Raw genomic sequence first — 19,994 nt, 5'->3', positions numbered from 1 at the left:
GCACACCCCGAATAGCTTTTGTCATAGCTTTAGCCCGGTCGGATTGGGCAGCAAAAGGCTGCTTAAATGCCGCAAACTCCTCTGCTCCGCCACTTGGACCGCTAGCGCTGGCCATAACTACCGCTTGACAGACTGACCACGCGCACCATACACATACTTTTTTTTTCCTTTTTAGAATCTTCGGATCATGTGCGTACCGAACCGTGGAGTGGGATCAATTCTTATTTTGGATCAACTGTGATCCGTTGCACCACTAATATGTATATATATATATCTATATATATATAGATATATATATATATATTAGGGGTGCAACGATACTCGTATCGATATTGAACCGTTCGATACAGTGCTTTCGGTTCGGTACGCATATGTATCAAACAATACAAAATTTTTAATTTATTTCATCAACTTTCCTTCTGACGATGCTGTCTGTGTTGAGCGCTCAGTGGATCTGCGCTCGACAGTGCAGCCTAGGCGGAGTAGTCGAATGCAGATTCACTGAGTGCAGGGCAAGCTAGCGAGACAGAAGTTAAGCTCTCCTTGCAACATGGCAAATTGAACCTCACCCACCCTCATTCAGATGTGGCGTTTGGGACGATTTTGGTTTTCATTTGAAGCATGACCCTGATGTTAAGCGCGTCATGGACTAAAGTAAAACAGTATGTTGGATGTGCCACGCAATGCTCAATTACATTGGTGGGAACTAGTGTGTTAGCGCAGTTAGCTCGTTAACGTGTTGGCCGTCCAGCCCCACGCACGGGGCGATCCACGGTAGGTCGTTAACGGAGATTTGCTGTGTTGTGGCGTTAACGTCATTTCAACGAGATTAACGCTGACAGCACTAGTGGGAACACAACAAATATGACTGCACATTTACTCCGACAACATCCTAGTGCAAAGACAAGTGGAAGCAGAAAAAAACAACAAGCATGCATGCTACAAACTTTACCCGAGTCATTTAGACAGCCGTTAGCACATGATTCTCCTTATGGGGACCTGATATATTTAATATGCTGCTGAGAATATAGCCCAGAAGAAGTGTATAGTATAGCTTTTATTTTGGAAAGAGCCATTTCGCTGTAATAAACTCTCTTTTCCAAAGATGAGTGATTCCTCAATCAGATATATATATTTTTTATTACTTTGATGTTTCAGCAACATTAAATTTAAAAACTGTACTTTTGAGTTAAAATATATATTTATAATTTTAATAAATGACAAATTAAAAAGGCATGAACCTTTTTTTTGTATCGAAAAAATATCGAACCGTGACACCAATGTATTGAACCGAACCGTGAATTTTGTGTATCGTTGCACCCCTAATTAATATATGTATGTATATATATATATATATATATATATATATATATATATATATATATATATATATATATATATACACAGTGGGGCAAAAAAGTATTTAGTCAGCCACCGATTGTGCATGTTCCCCCACTTAAAATGATGACAGAGGTCAGTAATTTGAAAAAATCAACTGTGGGAGCAATCATCAGAAAATGGAAGACATACAAGACCACTGATAATCTCCCACGATCTGGGGCTCCACGCAAGATCTCATCCCGTGGGGTCAAAATGATCATGAGAACGGTGAGCAAAGATCCCAGAACCACACGGGGGGACCTGGTGAATGACCTGCAGAGAGCTGGGACCAAAGTAACAAAGGTCACCATCAGTAACACACTACAACGGCAGGGAATCAAATCCCGCAGTGCCAGACGTGTTCCGCTGCTGAAGCCAGTGCATGTCCAGGCCCGTCTGAAGTTTGCCAGAGAGCACATGGATGATACAGCAGAGGATTGGGAGAATGTCATGTGGTCAGATGAAACCAAAGTAGAACTTTTTGGTATAAACTCAACTCGTCGTGTTTGGAGGACGAAGAATACTGAGTTGCATCCCAAGAACACCATACCTACTGTGAAGCATGGGGGTGGAAACATCATGCTATGGGGCTGTTTTTCTGCCAAGGGGACAGGACGACTGATCCGTGTTAAGGACAGAATGAATGGGGCCTTGTATCGTGAGATTTTGAGCCAAAACCTCCTTCCATCAGTGAGAACTTTGAAGATGAAACGCGGCTGGGTCTTCCAACATGACAATGATCCAAAACACACCGCCCGGGCAACAAAGGAGTGGCTCCGTAAGAAGCATTTGAAAGTCCTGGAGTGGCCTAGCCAGTCTCCAGACCTCAACCCCATAGAAAATCTGTGGCGGGAGTTGAAAGTCCGTGTTGCTCGGCGACAGCCCCAAAACATCACTGCTCTTGAGAAGATCTGCATGGAGGAATGGGCCAAAATACCAGCTACTGTGTGTGCAAACCTGGTAAAGACCTATAGTAAACGTTTGACCTCTGTTATTGCCAACAAAGGTTATGTTACAAAGTACTGAGTTGTATTTTTGTTATTGACCAAATACTTATTTTCCACCCTGATTTACGAATAAATTCTTTACAAATCCTACCATGTGGATTCATGGATTTTTTTCACATTCTGTCTCTCACAGTTGAAGTGTACCTCTGGTGCAAATTACTGACCTCTGTCATCATTTTAAGTGGGGGAACTTGCACAATCGGTGGCTGACTAAATACTTTTTTGCCCCACTATAAGGTTAGGGGGTTAACCCCTCTGTCCATCTAATCTGACTGAGCTGGAGCTGAGAAGAATTTCAGCTGGTAGAGACATACCCTAAAAGACTGGCAGCTGTAATTGCAGCAAAAGGTGGTTCTACAAAGTATTGACCCAGGGGGCTGAATAATTACTCACACCCCACTTTTCAGTTATTTATTTGTAAAAAATGTTTGGAATCATGTATGATTTTGGTTCCACTTCTCACGTGTATACCACTGTAAAGTGTAGAAGTAAATTTAAATCTAATTTGATATACAAAGAGGTGTTTACAAAGGTTATAAAGCTAGTTATGTAGCTATTTGGTGGTTACATGTTTTGATATTTACATGTTTACATGTTTGAATGTTTAGACATGCATGTTCAAACAAGTAATAAGTATGTGTTATATCTACCTGGTTGTTTTCCCTGTTTTGATCTGAGTATAAGATTTCCTGGCTTCTGAGAGGCCAGTGAAGTATTCATGAGGGCGGCACACAGGAAGTGTGGGTTGTTGTTGCCGTGTGCTAAAAGTAAAGAGGCTGCTAAAAAGTTATCCGTCTCCGTCTTGCTGTTCCTAATTATTCAGAGAGATTCCAAACCATCTAGTGAACCCTCACGTTACATCTGGTGGCAGCGGTGGGATTTATTTTCTTGATGGATCTGTGTATTTGGTGAGTTTTACTCCCAAGCTGCGGATAAGATCGTTTTTTTTTCCCGCTGGGATTTATCCCTCTCTGTGAACAGCTGATGAACTTAAAATAATAACAGTAATAATTTTTGGAGATAGTAAGGATTGTTGCAGCTTTTCTCTCTGTTTTTGTGATTTTTTGTGATTTTTTTTTTTGAGCTGGATATTTGTTGGGAACATGTCGGCTGACGAGAGTGAATCTGTGCATGAGCTGCGCTCTTCTCCTGTGCCACATTCGAGGTCAGTGGATGCAATACGGACTGTTGCTGCTCCCGCCCACCATACCGTTTCCAGTGCCCTGACAATAGATCTTCCACCTGTTTTTAAAGGAGATGGGACTGAATCTTTTACTAGTTGGTCTCGTCGCTTTGAAGTGGCAGTGCAAGCTATGACTCCACCTGAGGTAGATTTGCCAACTGTGATGTCCTCTGTTCTGCCTACTCGTCTAGCAGATGCTGCATTTTTGTACTGGGACAGTTTGCCTTCATCAGCCCAGAAAGACTATGATCTAGTGAAGGATAAGCTGAAAGAGGTTTTCGGTCCAAAATATTCTCTGCCATTCTTCCAGACACATGTGAATGCTCGCCCCCGGAAACCAGGTGAAAGTTTAGATGTGTACAGCGCGGATATTACCCGTCTTGTGCTTGAAGCTTTCCCTAACTATGACTACAATGCCTTGGAAGGTGAAAAATTTCGCCGTTTTGTTGCTGGGTTGGACCCCACCTTGTAATCTAAGATTCATGAGATGGGTGCAGAGGATCTCGACGGAGCCCTGCGCATTGCCAGCCGTTGTGAGAGAGCACGGGCAGCATTGCAACTTACAGCTGCAGGATCCTCTCATATTCCGTCTTCAGAACAGGTTGCTATGATACGTCCTCAGCCTACTGATGCTAAACTTCTTCAAGCGGTTGAGGAGCTCACACTTACTGTAACCAGCCTGAAACATGAAGTACAGCAGTTACGGGAGAAACAGAGTTACCTTGCCCAACGTTTGGACTCCAGTCGTGATAGATCCTCCTCTTCCAATGTTCAGTACAGCACCCGCAGTGCGTCCCCGTCGCCTTATCATGCCAGACAACATTCCAGAGACTATTGCTCGCCTGAGAGGCGTTATCATCGTGATCCAGAGTCTCACCGTGAACGTCCTTCTTCCCCTGTTCCCCAGAGGTTCAATGAGTGGGACAAATGTGAGAAACACGATCAACGCACATACCATTCCCAACAGCCCCCCCAGTATTCCAGGTACAATTACCCTGACAATAACAGATACCGACGCAGTCCCAGTCCTGCTCCACGTAGAGTTAGAGATGCTGCGTCCTACAGTAGGACCAGTGTTCGTTTCCAGTCCCCGGAAAGGCCTGCACATTTCACCTCCGGCCCACAGGGAAACTTTCATTAGCTGCTGTTGAGGGGCAAACATCAGCTACAGTATCAGGGCCCCAAAACCACATCCCCCAGTTCCCCTCAGAGTCTGATGGATCAGTCTCCTCTAACGTCTTGGCTATTGTCGAGGGCATTGAAGTGTGTGCTCTAATTGACTCTGGTTCCTTTGTCTCCCTTGTGAGTGAAGATTTTCGAAACGCTCATCCAGCTTTGAAAAAACGGCCTATGGTAGCATCCTCTGTGCCAGCTCGTTCGGTCAATGGAGAACGTCTGGAAATCTTAGGCAAGTTAACCGTTGGTATTAGGCTTGGGACTCAGGTATGGCAGCAGGACTTTGAAGTCCTCAGAGGTGCTTACCAGCCAGTCATTCTAGGTTGGGATTTTCTGCAGAGGCACCATGCTCTTCTCGACCTCAAAAACAAAGTGCTGCAACTGTGGGACATGAAAATTCCCCTGTTGCCCAAAGGACATGAGGTGGCTGCCTGCTGTAATGTTTCTGTGTTAGCGCCAACCAAAATTCCAGCTATGAGCGAAACTCTGATCACAGCCTGTGTGTCAGCAGCCACACCGGCTTCTCCTGTTCCAACAGACTACTATGGTGTCTTGATCCCTAATCCAACATGTGACATTGTTGTGGCTCACACTCTCAGTGAAGTTCAGAATGGTACTACAGTGGTTCGAATGCTTAATCCCTCCAGTGATGAAATCGAACTGTACCCTGGACAGCATCTGGGTGAGTTTCATTCAGGCTCATCTGTTGATATCATCCCACTGGAGCAGACATGTTGTGCTACTTCGCCTGTGTATGATTCGACTCTGCCGGTAGAAATAGATGAAACAAACTTGTCACACTCCCAGGTTCAGTCCCTGAAATCACTTCTCCAGAAGTATTCAGGAATCTTCAGTAAGCACTCAGAGGACAGAGGTCACACAGGCATAATTAAGCATCATATTCACACAGGTGATGCTACACCAATTAAACAAAGAGCCTATAGAGTGACACCTGATCAGAGAGCTGAAATACAGACTCAAGTTGACAACCTTTTAAAGGCAGGTGTCATCGAAGAAAGCTACAGCCCATGGGCCGCCCCAGTTGTTCTGGTGCGAAAGAAAAATGGTACGTGGCGTTTCTGTCTCGACTATAGGAAACTCAATGCAGTGACAATCAAAGACTCTCATCCTCTTCCAAGGGTTGATGATGCACTGGATGCGCTGTCAGGTTCTGCCTGGTTCTCCACAATGGACCTTCAACATGGCTATTGGCAGGTTGAACTGGAAGAGAAGGATCGTGAGAAAACTGCTTTCACAACCGGCAGTGGACTTTACCACTTCACTGTTATGCCCATGGGACTCACAAACGCTCCAGCGACATGTCAGCGGTTAATGGAGATGGTACTTCGTGGCCTTCCCTGGAAAACCTGCTTAGTGTATTTGGATGATGTCCTCATTTACAGCCGCTCTTTCGCAGAACATCTCCAGCATCTGGAAGAAATTTTCGGCAGATTCCAGGCAAGTGGCTTGAAGCTAAACCCCTCAAAATGCTGTTTTGCCAAAGATCAGGTACAATTTCTGGGCCACATTGTATCAAAACATGGCATCCAGCCTGACCCCAGTAATGTGAACAGTGTGCAAGCCTGGCCTATTCCACAAACAGCGACAGAAGTAAGGTCATTCCTTGGACTTTGTTCATATTATCGCAAGTTCATTCAAAACTTTGCGCACCACAGTGTCCCCCTACATGCTCTCACTGAGAAGCATGCAACTTTTCAATGGACTTCTCAGTGCCAGGATGCATTCATGTATCTGAAACATGCCCTCTCAAACCCTCCAGTGGTTTCATTCCCTGACTTCACATTGCCATTTTCTCTGTATACTGATGCTTCTAGCACAGCTATTGGCAGTGTACTAGCTCAAAAACAGGGACAGCAAGAGAAAGTCATTGCCTATGCTAGCCATGCGCTTACAAAGGCAGAAAGAAAGTGGTCGACTTATGATCGAGAACTCTGGGCCATTGTTTGGGCAGTTAGACATTTTCGGCACTACCTCTACAAGCAGCCATTTGTTATTGTCACGGATCACAAGCCCCTCCTGGGTCTTCGGAAAATACCCATTGACAGTGATAGAACTGGTCGCCGTGCTCGCTGGGCTCTTGAACTTGATCCTTTTGAATGGACTGTGATTCATAAAGATGGCCACCGCCACCTCAATGCGGACGCACTGTCACGTCGCCCTGTCACTGGTGAAACCGTAGAGCAGGACACAGTCTGCACTGCTTCTGCTACCTTGAAACCTGAAGAGAGGTGCGTAGGTCCTGCAGGCCCGCCCAACCATAGTCCCTGCAGTACTGACCAAAAACACATTCCATGCAATGACTTTCCTGATCCACGACTGCAGTGTGCAGCGCTATCTGTTTCATCCACATTTGTGCTTGAGCTGCCTGAAGATGATCTCAAAAGTGAACAACAAAAAGATCCTGTACTGTCAGAAGTCATTGGCTGGAAAGCTAAGGGTCAGAAACCACCCTACTGGCGTATGAAAAAATGCCCACCTCAGGAAAAAGTGCTATGGCATGAGTACTCTAGACTTACCTTTCATAATGACTTACTCTGTCGTAAAGCTTTCAACCCATCCCAAAAGTCAGTGTTGCATCAGTTGGTTGTTCCTGAATCTTTAAAAGACACTGTCCTACAGCTGCTGCATGGCAACCCAGTGTCCGGTCACCTATCAGCAGATAAGGTCCTGAAACGTGCTCAGCAGCTATATTACTGGCCATTCATGTCACGTGACATCAGAATCTGGTGCACACAATGCACTCCATGTGATGCCAGACGGAATCCCACACCTCATCACAGAGCTCCAATGAAAACAATTGTTGCTGCGGAGCCATTTCAAAAGGTGGCAGCTGACATACTTGAACTCCCCATTACGAGTCGTGGCAACAGGTACGTGCTCGTTGTTCAAGACTATTTCTCGAAATATGTCAATCTCTATGCTATCGCAGACCAACGTGCCACAACAGTTGCAAAATGCCTGTTTGACAACTTCATCTGTCAGCACGGCGTCCCTGAAATGCTACACACGGACCAAGGACGTCAGTTTGAATCTGACCTGGTGAAACATCTGTGTCAGCTGCTAGGCATCCAGAAGACACGGACCAGCCCATATCACCCTCAATGGGATGGGATGGTCGAGAGGTTCAATCGAACACTTATTGACCAGTTAGCTAAGTTACTCCTTCAGCAGCCTGGCGAATGGGATGACTGCCTCAATCAAGTAGCTTTGGCTTACAACACCAGTCCTCACTCTACCACGGGGTTTACGCCATTTTTTCTCACACATGGACATGAGGCACGGATGCCTGCTAATATGCTGTTGCCTACCAACATGTCAGCATCATCTACTTCTGTTTCTCCTGTTGACTACGTCACCCAGTTGACTCAGAGACTTCAGTCTGCCTTCAGCACTGCTGCATGGAACAGAGATTGTGCCCACAACCAGCAGAAACAACTGTACGATAGGGGCATCAAACACACTCCTTATGTTCCGGGTGACTTGGTGTGGTTAAATGACCCCACTACAGCAAAGCAGAAACTTGCTCCACATTGGAAGGGCCCCTTTGAGATATTGGAGTGCCTTGGAACAGATGGAGAAAACCCTGGTGTCACGTACAGGATTCGCTACCTCCTGGACCAATCAGACAAGACTCAAATTGTTCACTACAATCGTCTCAGGCCGTACAAAGCACCTGTCCCTAAAGGTGGAACCAACTCACCTGCTGGTGACATACCTGTACAGCCCCAGATTCCACAGTTGACTGCATTATCAGGTGCGTTGCCCTTCACAGCTTCAAAATCTGCAGCTGAAGGGAGCTGGAATGTTCAGGGCCGCAGCCCTGCAACCTCATCAGACCCTCAGGTTTGTCAGCCACCACCTCTAAACCAGTCACGACCCCATTCCCACTCTCCTTTGTCCCCTTCTCCTCGGTCTGAGACTGTAACGACTTCCCCCTCTGGCCATGTGGTGATACACCAATCAGACATTGTCCCTTCAACTCCTCATCGAGTATCTGGTGTTTCACGGCGATGTGGGAGACGTCAAGTTGTGCCTCCCAGATACCTCAAGGACTATGTTTTGAACTGAACTTGTTTTTGGTTTTGCTGTTGTTTTATTGTTGTCCCCTTTGCTCGCAGCATGTTGGGGTTTTTTTTCCTTTTCTGTAGGGAAACGGGGACGTTTCTTATGTGAGGGGGGGAGGAAAATGTAAAGTGTAGAAGTAAATTTAAATCTAATTTGATATACAAAGAGGTGTTTACAAAGGTTATAAAGCTAGTTATGTAGCTATTTGGTGGTTACATGTTTTGATATTTACATGTTTACATGTTTGAATGTTTAGACATGCATGTTCAAACAAGTAATAAGTATGTGTTATATCTACCTGGTTGTTTTCCCTGTTTTGATCTGAGTATAAGATTTCCTGGCTTCTGAGAGGCCAGTGAAGTATTCATGAGGGCGGCACACAGGAAGTGTGGGTTGTTGTTGCCATGTGCTAAAAGTAAAGAGGCTGCTAAAAAGTTATCCGTCTCCGTCTTGCTGTTCCTAATTATTCAGAGAGATTCCAAACCATCTAGTGAACCCTCACGTTACATCACTTTGTATTGGTCTTTCACGTGGAATTACAATAAAACTGATTCATGCTTGTGGCTGTAATGTGACAAAATGTGGAAAAGTTCAAGCGGGCCGAATACTTTTGCAAGCCCCTGTCTGTCTGTCTGTCTGTCTGTCTGTCTGTCTGTCTGTCTGTCTGTCTGTCTATCTATCTATCTATCTGTGTGTGTGTGTCTCCTAAATTATGTCATGTTATGTAACATGTCAAAAACATATCATTCCAAGTGGTCAACATCTTATGATAAATTAGGCCTGTTAGTAGAATTGGCAGATTGGAAGAACCAATATTGACATATTGGATGAAAAACCCCTTTGATTCATGCATAAGCTCATGTCAAGCCAAGATTAACAGAGCTGTATCGTAACACAACCAATGAATATATGAAAGATTTGGCCTTAAGGATTAAGCTTTGCATGTCTGCATGGTGTACTGGCTCTGAAGTAGTAGCTCAAGCTGATCGCACATCCTGTATTCACAATGCTTGCACATTGCACTAAAGAGGCCATGTCTATTTTATGTGGAAGTAATGTCAAGCTACACAGGGAGAAGGCAGGAAGTTACACAAATAAACAGCAAAGTAAAAAGTTTCTAGTTTCTGTTTCTTTTTTGTAAGTTTATTCTTTCGAAGTTTTCTGCAACTGCAATAAAAAGCAGCCTCTTTGAGTTTATTCCTCTGTCTGAGTGTCCTGCGTTTGGGTCCTCCATCCTGCCTGCCATATAGCACTAACAATGACACATCCTGTGTCATTTTCTTCTATATTCTTCAGGTATTGTCCAGAGGAGCTATTGTCATGCAAGGATTTAAACAGATTAAAGTTAAACATCAGTCAGGTATGTAAAGCATGGTTGAAATCATGAGTTCATCAGATTCTTTTGTAATATTATGTTTCACAAAAGGCCACCCTTTTAAAAAAAGGTATGGTAATTATTAAAATAAGGCGTATATATTAGCTTTTTTGGTTTTCTTGTTTGTTTCAGTGAATGAAGGGGAAGTGTCCTTTAAATTGAGAATTTCTCCTGACATGACACCAGTCGTCCAGATTATAGCTTATGCTGTACTTCCCCGTAAGATTGTGATTGCCCACAGTGCTGACTTCTCCACTGAGAAATGCTTCAGTCACAAGGTATGTGGTGTTGTAAACTGTGTGCAGCTGTGTTAGTTATATTTATCAGTGTAAGTTTAAAGTGTAGGTTTAAAGCATGCCTTTCATATGAAACTATGACATACAAAAAACAAACTTCCAAGTGGCACAGACTTGTCACTCCAAACAAGGAGGTCACAGCATTTGCCAGCATGGAGTGGGCAGTGATCACTACACCTGAACTCCAAAAAACACATGGAAGCTAATGAATGGTTTCTGTGTTATACAGGCTTGATGTTTTGTTCTTTTAAAACCCTTAAAGTTTAGATGGTGTGATGTATGATTTGTGTGTGTCAGGTGTCATTGGAGTTCACGCCTTCTTCAGCTGTCCCAGGAGAAAAAAACAACATGCAGGTGACGGCCCTTCCACACTCTCTGTGTGGTGTGAGTGCCATCGACAAGAGTGTCCTCATAGAGGAGCCTGGGAATATTCTGGATGCAGATAAGGTAACTGTGATCTCAACAACAGCATACATCCTTTACTTTCAGTCAGAGATGGGCAGTATCGCGTTACTTGTAACGCGTTACTGTAATCTGATTACTTTTTTCGAGTAACGAGTAAAGTAAGGGATTACTATTGCAAAAACGGTAATTAGATTACCGTTACTTTCCCGTAGGAACGCTGCGTTACTGTGTTACTAAAACCGTGATTTTTTGCGAGAATGTCTCACAACAGTGACGTAAGCGAGTGCGACGTTAGTGACAACAGCTGTGTGCAGATCAACAATGTGTTGCAGGAATTGCTGTCTTGTGTGTGACTGGGTGCAGTAAGGAGTGTATGTAATGTGTGTGTGAGCATGCGCGTGAAGGAAACGCTGGGAGCGAAAGAGGAAAAAGAGAGTGAGAGAGTGTGTCATGGGTAGAGGGCGACCGGGAGCAGCGTTCTAACGGGCTACAGGCTATGCAGTGTGTTTCCAAAGTGTGCAGTACTGTTATTAAAGCCTCATCTCTTCAGTACTCTCCGGTGCCTCGGCTGATTTCTGTCTGCCTCACTACTCCACAAAAGTGAAGGGAGTTAACCCCGAAGGAGGACAAACTTCGGCCCTGGAGGAAGCATCTCCCCTCGTGTCTCCCGACCACGGTCAGGGGACTGACGGCGAGGAATGGTTAACACTGGCGACCACGAAGGGACCCTCTCACGTTGTTAAAGAAGTGGTGAGCACAGAGAAAAACCGACAGGCTAAAGCGGCTAACGATAAAGCCGAGTGACTGTAATTACAAGTGTATTAGCCCGCAGCTAAGCTAACTCGCGATGGCCGCTGCTCGCCATTCTCGTGAAAAGTACGGACTTGAGACCAATTACTCCAACCCGTTCATATCGCTGACCAGTGTCTCCGAGGGTGCCGCGAGCATTAGGGAAGCTAACAGAGACAGAGCTGTGACTAAATGTGAACATATGAACCCATTCCTGTTTGCCGAAAGTTGTGCTAACACACACGCTAATGGAGAGTGTGTATTCGCGCCGCCCGATGGTCCTGCCCGGCCGCAGTTTTCCCGCACGAATCCCTTCGTTGATGCTGAATGCCGCAGCTACGGCCGTGAGAGAAACACAGGCAGCAGCATGAACTATTATCCAGCTCCTACTCCCCAAATGAAAATCCACTATCCAGACTCAAACCCATTTTCCTCCGCTCACATGGACAGTTTTGTACACAGCACACCGGCTCAGTTTAACGCAATGTTAAATACACCCATGCAATGTATGCCTTCCAGTAGCCTTAATGAAGCCATTAGCTATGGGGAAATCACTGCACAGCATAAACCCCGCTCGAAACCAGGCAAGACCCGCTGTGTGCCCCGTCAGCCCCTATCTGACAGTGAAGAGGACGGTGACACTAGAGAGAGAGTCCCCACCCTACGTCCGGGCCAATATGACGGCACCACACCGTGGAAGGAATTTCTGCACAGGTTTGAGAGCTGCGCTGAAGCCAACTATTGGTCAGAAAAAACAATGACAACTCAGCTTAAATTCTGCCTAGTTGGAGCAGCAGGGGCCATTATCCACAGAAATCCCCGCTCATCCAAATGGGATTACCGCCGCCTGGTGGACGAACTGGAAACTGCATATGGCCCTTCTTCTGACCATGCAGCTGCTGTTGCTGTAGAACTGAGGCAGCGAGTGCGTAAACCTGGTGAGGCCCTGCATATTTTCAGAGATGACATTTATGGGAAAGTGGCTGTTGCATATGGTAATAGAGCAGAGATTGAACAAGACTCTATAGCTGTTGAAGTTTTCACCAATGGGCTGGGTGATGCAGAAATAGTACAGAAGTTGCTAGAGAGGCACCCAGCCACACTTGCCTGCGCATACGAAATAGCCCACCGACACGAAACCACTAAAAGGGCTGCATCTTATGTAACCAGTGCCATGCAGCAAGGAGCCCGTAACGCAGCTGAACGCCGGCCCCGAGCTGCCGTCGTCAGAGAAAAAGACAGAGATGAGACTGTTGCTGAGCATGCACCTGCAGCTAGCCCCTCACCGAATCGTTTTGTCCCACACACACCCTCGACAACACCGAACAATCACAGAAATTTTAAAAGGAGTGGGGTTCGCTGCCATAACTGTCAAGGTTGGGGCCATGTCCAAAAGCAGTGCCCTTCCCCTCACAAAACCACCAAGGCCTTAACATTGAACAGTAGCCCTTGGGACAGCCCAAAACCCACTGTGCTCCACCTTAAGTGCCAAAGCCAAGAAATGAGTATCCCCATGCGCCTCTACGAAGTGGAGGTATGTGCTGTTTTGGACAGTGGAGCCCGGAGGAGCGTGCTGCCGCTGCCCTACTACAACTCCATCCACCCAGACGTGAGACCACCACTACAGCCCTCAGTTGTTGAGACCTTGCTTGGTGTGGGACCTGGGGACGTGCCGGTGCTAGGTGAAGCCCAGATACCTGTCAATATCAACAATCGACAGGTGGATGTTGATTTCTTGGTGGCAGATATAGCAGGAAATGAGGTGCTGCTTGGGCATCCCTTCCTCACTCAAGCTGAAGCACGTCTTGATTTTGGCAAACGCCGCATCATCCTTTTCGGTGAAGAGGTGCTCTACTACCAAACCGAAGCCAGTACAAAGTCACACGCAGTGAGAATAGCTAGAACTGTGGTGGTGGAACCGGGGCAAGAGTATATGGTGAAAGGCAACGTGCATCCTGGTGCAGCAGCTCGAGGTGACATGATGCTTAGTCCCACCAAAGGTTTTGTTGAGAAGCACAAAGTACTTATCGCCAGAGTCCTAGTCAACGCACAGCCTTCTAAAGCTGTCCCACTTCGCCTTTTTAACATTGGCAATAAAGCAGTAACAATTAAGGCGGGATCCATTGCCGGGCTCCTCCAGCCAGCTGAGGCCGTGGAACCCTCCATGGTCTCCCCAGCTGCAGACTCTCTGACCAGCCCTCCTGTGGTTCCTCTGCACCTGCAGGAGCTCTATGCCCAGAGCTCCACAGACCTCAATGACTATGAACAGCTCCAACTGAAACGCTTGCTTTGCACTTATGGACATGTGTTTTCTACAGGGCCTGCTGACCTGGGCCGAACCAGCCTTGTGCAGCATGACATCATAACCCGTCCTGGTGCCCCAGTCAAACAAAATCCACGAAGAATGGCAGGGGAAAAGCAGCAAAATGCTGATCAGCAGATCTACGACAGTCTACAGAGCGGTCTCGCCCAACGCAGCTGCAGCAGCTGGGCCTCGCCCATCGTTATGGTGCGTAAGAAAGATGGGACATACCGTCTCTGCATTGACTACAGGGCTCTCAACGACCGCACCATAACAGACGCCTACCCACTGCCCCGCATCCAGGACACGCTGGACACACTCTCAACTGCCAGATGGTTCAGCACATTAGACCTCGCATCTGGCTACTGGCAGGTTGAGCTGACGCCTAGAGCACGCAGGGCCGCCGCTTTCTGCACTAGGACAGGCCTCTTTGAGTGGAACGTCATGCCATTTGGACTATGCAATGCCCCGGCAACGTTCCAGCAGCTGATGGACCGCGTCCTGGCTGGCATGCAGTGGGAGACCTGCCTGGTCTACTTGGACGACATCATCGTGCTGGCTAAGGACGTGTCGGGGATGCTGCAACGGCTTGGCCAGGTATTCTATAGACTTCAACAAGCTAACTTGAAACTGAAACCTGCCAAATGCTGCCTCTTTCGCCGCGAAGTTGCTTATCTTGGCCATGTGGTATCCGAGCATGGTGTGGCTACCGACCCCAGCAAAGTTCAAAAGGTTCAGATGTGGCCCACACCTACGTCCATCCAGGAGGTCAGACGCTTCATCGGCCTGGCCTCATATTACCGCCGGTTTGTGAAAGATTTTGCCTCTATAGCCGAACCCCTGCACAACCTGACCAAGAAGAATGCACATTTTCAGTGGCATGCTGAGCACCAAGCAGCTTTCGACAAGCTGAAGTGTCGACTCACCTCTGCCCCTGTTCTTGGCTATCCACTTGACCATGGAGAAATGACACTAGACACTGATGCCAGCGACACTGGCATCGGCGCGGTGCTGTCACAGATGCAACAGGGCGTGGAACGTGTGCTGGCATATGGCAGTCGTAAGCTATCAAGAACTGAACAAAACTACTGCACCACACGACGTGAACTACTAGCCGTCGTGGATTTCACGTCCCACTTTCGCCAGTATCTCCTTGGACGGCCTTTCAAAGTGCGCACAGACCACAGCAGTCTACGGTGGCTAACAAAAATGAAAGAGCCAGAGGGACAATTAGCTCGATGGCTCGAGAAGCTTGCCGAGTACAACTTTGAGATCATCCACCGTCCAGGTCGAGTGCACACCAATGCTGATAGCCTCTCCAGAAGACCCTGTCGCCAGTCTTGTCCATGCAGAGTGCAGGACCCCCCCAAGCATCTCGGGGGGACCAGTCATCAGGCAGTTCAATGCGAGTTGGACTCTGACACCAGCTCCCTGTTGCTGAGTCCGGTGAGGGTGGAGGGACAACCGGCTACTACAGCGGTGTGTCTAGTGGGGGTAAGTCATAACACCACCACACCAGAAACAAAGACTTTAGACCAAACTGCTCTTACAAAGTCAGACATTTTATGTCAAAACACTCCTATCAACACAGACATCTCAGAACAGACAATTCACACTAGAACAGACATATCACACCAGAACATGTCCACTAATACACACACTGTAAAGCTGACTGAGAAAGTATATGTGGCTAAAACCCTTGATACTGCTTCTCTGTTTCATGGTTGGACCATGGGGGAGCTGAGCCAAGCCCAGGACGCTGATGCAGACATTGCACCCATACGCGCCTGGATGGAGGCCAGCAGTGAGCGCCCCCCATGGACTATTGTTTCACCATGCAGTCCAGCAACTAAGACATACTGGGCTCAATGGAAACGGCTCTACTTCAGAGATGGAGTTCTGGTCCGTCGCTTCTACTGCCTTGACGAGACCCAGTTCTATCCCCAAATCGTACTGCCACGTAAGCTACAACCAGAAGTGATGGGCCAGATGCACGAAGGGCCAGTGGGTGGACATTTTGGTGTCGAGAGGACTGTGGCCAGACTACGAACCCGATTCTATTGGTATCACATGAGGGAAGACGTCGCTCTTTGGTGCCGTACTTGTACCAGCTGTGCATCCAGGGCCCGACCCCAGAAGACACCGCAAGCTCCGATGGGAACTGTCCGGGTAGGAGCCCCAATGGAGCGCGTTGCGCTGGACATTATGGGACCACTGAATGAGACAGAGCGCAGAAACCGATATGTGCTTGTGATACAAGACTACTTTACAAAGTGGACTGAAGCCTTTCCTATCCCAGATGAACGGGCTGCAACCGTTGCCGAGGTCGTTGCGTCTGAGTGGGTGTGCCGCTACGGGATACCTCAAGCACTACACAGTGATCAGGGACGCAATTTTGAATCTGATGTGTTCCAAGGGGTGTGCAGTTTGTTTGGCATAGATAAGACTCATACAACGCCATTCCGACCCCAGTCAGATGGCCAGGTTGAACGTTTCAATGCCACTCTCCAGAAGATCCTGGCCTCCACAGCAGAGCGTTGTCATTGGGACTGGGACCTGATGATCCCGTACGCTGTTATGGCCTACAGGGCGACCAAACACAGTGCTACAGGTTTCACCCCGAACTTCATGATGTTTGGCCGAGAACTGAGTGAGCCAGTGGACCTTGTCGCAGGTCTACCTCCTGATCCAGGCAACCAACCCTCAGTTCCAGAGTATGTGCAGCAAATGCGTGAGCGGCTGGAGCTGGCCCACCTCATCGCCAGGGAAGCCCTGGGTGAGTCAGTCAAGCGCGCAAAAAGGCAATATGACAAGAACTGTTGCCACACACAGTATAAGACTGGAGATCCTGTGTGGTATCTCATCAAAGGAACACGTCACGTCAAGAACAAGGTCAGAAAGTTCCTCCCATCGTATGAAGGACCATTCTTTGTCCTGGGACAATTGGATGACCTAGTTTATCGGATCCAGAAGAACCCAAGGTCTAAAGTGAAAGTTGTCCACCATGACCAGCTAAAGCATTATCGCTGCCGCGAGCCACTGGACAATACCTGGGTCCTTGATCAGGCTCATCAGTGGTCCCCTACAGAGGTCCCACCACCAGCTTTAGAAGATGACCCAGCAGACCGTGATCTGGGTCTGCACAGTCTGTTCTCTACTGCAACTGGCAATGGCCCCAGCTCCTCTCAGCCTTCTGTCTCAGTTGCAGCTGATCCCGCTCTGGTTGTGGTTGTCCCATCGTCCCCTTCCCATGTAGACCATGAGAATGGTGGGGGTGTGGTGGGTGAGCCAGACCACCCGGGCCAGCAGTTTCAGCGACCAACTCGTCGGCGCAGAGCTCCAGACCGGTATGGAGTGTGGATCACTTAACTTGGTTTACCTACCATGGACAGTTCCAAGTAGGACTGAAGATTCGGTTCAAGTTTAAATCGTTTCAGCCTCCTATACTGTTAGCTACAATGGTTTAAAAGAGTTATATTTTTTTTTTTCATTGTTCCAGTGTTTACATTTTTTTTAAAAAAGTATCTGAAGGACCTACGGGGTTAGCTACATGCACTTATCCATTTGTATTTGTGCCTTCCTAGATGCTAGGATAAGTTGGTTATTCCCGGTCGCCATGTAATAGTTACAATTGTGTAATTTCTTTTCTACTTAACAGCACTTGAAATGCTTTATTTTGCACATGTATGTACACCTTACTTGAGCCAACCTCTTTGTCACTGAAGTGCACTCGTTGATACTATACCTCACCTTATATGCGGTAATGGCTAACACTTTTATCTCCTGTGGGCTCCAAGTGGTAAAGGGGATTGTGTACCAGTTTTATGCATTACAATGCTGGAGTGGAATTATTGTTTAATTGCCATCCAGAGTGGGGGTAGTGTTGCAGGAATTGCTGTCTTGTGTGTGACTGGGTGCAGTAAGGAGTGTATGTAATGTGTGTGTGAGCATGCGCGTGAAGGAAACGCTGGGAGCGAAAGAGGAAAAAGAGAGTGAGAGAGTGTGTCATGGGTAGAGGGCGACCGGGAGCAGCGTTCTAACGGGCTACAGGCTATGCAGTGTGTTTCCAAAGTGTGCAGTACTGTTATTAAAGCCTCATCTCTTCAGTACTCTCCGGTGCCTCGGCTGATTTCTGTCTGCCTCACTACTCCACAAAAGTGAAGGGAGTTAACCCCGAAGGAGGACAAACTTCGGCCCTGGAGGAAGCATCTCCCCTCGTGTCTCCCGACCACGGTCAGGGGACTGACGGCGAGGAATGGTTAACAAATGGATCACATATTGATTGTGGGAGAGAGTATGAGCATGCAGCGTTTAAAGCGTGGAAGTACTGACCTTACTTTGAGTTTGATTCCATAAAAAGTGACAAAAACATTAGCGTCCATCGTGCGTGGGAAGAAAAGTTTTTACAGCGAAAAAAACCCCTAAACTTCCAAGTAAGCGCAACGACGTAATGGGAAATTCAAAGAGAAACTCGCGGATTGTTCAACTGACCGCGGCACACCTGCACCAGGGTAAACCTCCGCCTACCGCAGTTCTGCTTTACAGGTGAAAATAGAGCAACAGGACCGCTGAGTCTTTGACTTTATTTATTTTCTGCTGTGTTTTACTTGCATCTATTTGAAAGACTGAGTGTAAACACAAAAAAAATTTTATTTTATGTGCTGGAATGTGCAGAAAATAGCTTTAAATGTTAAACTAATTTATTCAAGTCAGAGAATGTTGCATATAATTAAATTTTTGCTTGATGCATAAAGTTAAAAGATTAAAACTGATAAAACAAGTTAAAAAAAGAGACTTTTCCATTTGATTACATTTTGTATGATGGATTATGTAGAAAAAGTAGAATTGGGCTGAAAGATCTATCGCTTTATCACCTCTTCAGGTTGTAAATCGTGTTTTTAAAAAGTAACTAAGTAACTAAGTAATTAATTACTTTTGAAAATAAGTAATCAGTAAAGTAACGGGATTACTTTTTGGGGGAAGTAATCAGTAATTAGTTACTGATTACTTTTTTCAAGTAACTTGACCAACACTGCTTTCAGTCTCTTCTAGTGTCATAAGTATCAGACATTATATGAAGGCAACATGGCACTCAGTTTGTGGAGAAGTTCCATAATTGCAAAGACGGGGATTCTCCTGCATCTAAAGAGCCAATTAAGACAGATGAGAATGAGTATGAGGTTCATAACAGTTTAAGCTGTGTCACGGCAGTATCTCTTTTCCTTGCTGTGTAACCATAGCATCTTTTCGGTTTTCTGGTGTATTGAACCAATGCCTGTATATATAACTTTAAGCATGCATGGTATAAGTTTAAATTTCAGAAGAACAGAAAGTTTTTGAAGCCTTATTTTTAATAAATAACTGTGTGGAGGTGTTTCCATGTTGCATGGCCTAATTGTAAATGTTGCTTCTAGATTGGTTTTGTTGGCCACTCAGAGGTTTTGTTCTCTTCCTTTTTTTCCTGTTTATTTTCTTCTTTTTATAATACAACTATAAATACAGTTCAAAACTGATTTTGTTATGAAAAAGATTTGTATGCGTGTATAACACATATAAAGTACAACGTTTGGATAATAACATATTGAACGCACATTTTACACTCAACAAAAATATAAACGCAACACCTTTGTTACTGCTCCCATTCCCCATGGGATGGACGTAGAGACCTAAAATTCATTCCAGATACACAATATAACCATCCCTCCCAAACAGTGGTCACAAATCAGTCCAAATGTGTGGTAGTGGGCACATCTGCCATATTGAGATAATCCATCCCACCTCACAGGTGTGCCACATCAGGATGCTGATCTGACATCATGAGTAGTGCACAGGTGTACCTCAGACTGCCCACAACAAAAGGCCACCCTGGAATGTGCAGTTTTGTCTCACAGCAAAATGCCACAGATGCCACAAGCAATGAGGGAGCGTGCAATTGGCATGCTGACAGCAGGAATGTCAACCAGATCTGTCGCCCGTGCATTGAATGTTCATTTCT

General features: G+C 46.3%; 1 protein-coding gene across 1 annotated transcript in view; it reads left to right on the top strand.

The window, feature by feature from the left end:
* The window catches only part of LOC309702007 (alpha-2-macroglobulin-like), a gene marked incomplete at its 5' end in the record, with an annotated part of 50,520 nt that overhangs the window by 10,492 nt on the left and 20,034 nt on the right, over window positions 1–19,994 (top strand). The window contains 3 exons of the mRNA XM_082526379.1: window positions 10,129–10,192; window positions 10,340–10,485; window positions 10,801–10,950. Of these exons, the coding sequence (XP_082382505.1) occupies window positions 10,129–10,192; window positions 10,340–10,485; window positions 10,801–10,950 (360 nt within the window). The remainder of the gene's footprint in view (window positions 1–10,128; window positions 10,193–10,339; window positions 10,486–10,800; window positions 10,951–19,994) is intronic.

This window comes from Aulonocara stuartgranti, assembly GCF_965226115.1.
Source record: "Aulonocara stuartgranti genome assembly, chromosome: 3".
Classification (NCBI taxonomy): Eukaryota; Metazoa; Chordata; class Actinopteri; order Cichliformes; family Cichlidae; genus Aulonocara; species Aulonocara stuartgranti.
The sequence above is the reverse complement of the archived record's forward strand: the minus strand, read 5'-3'. Positions and strand labels throughout refer to the sequence as shown.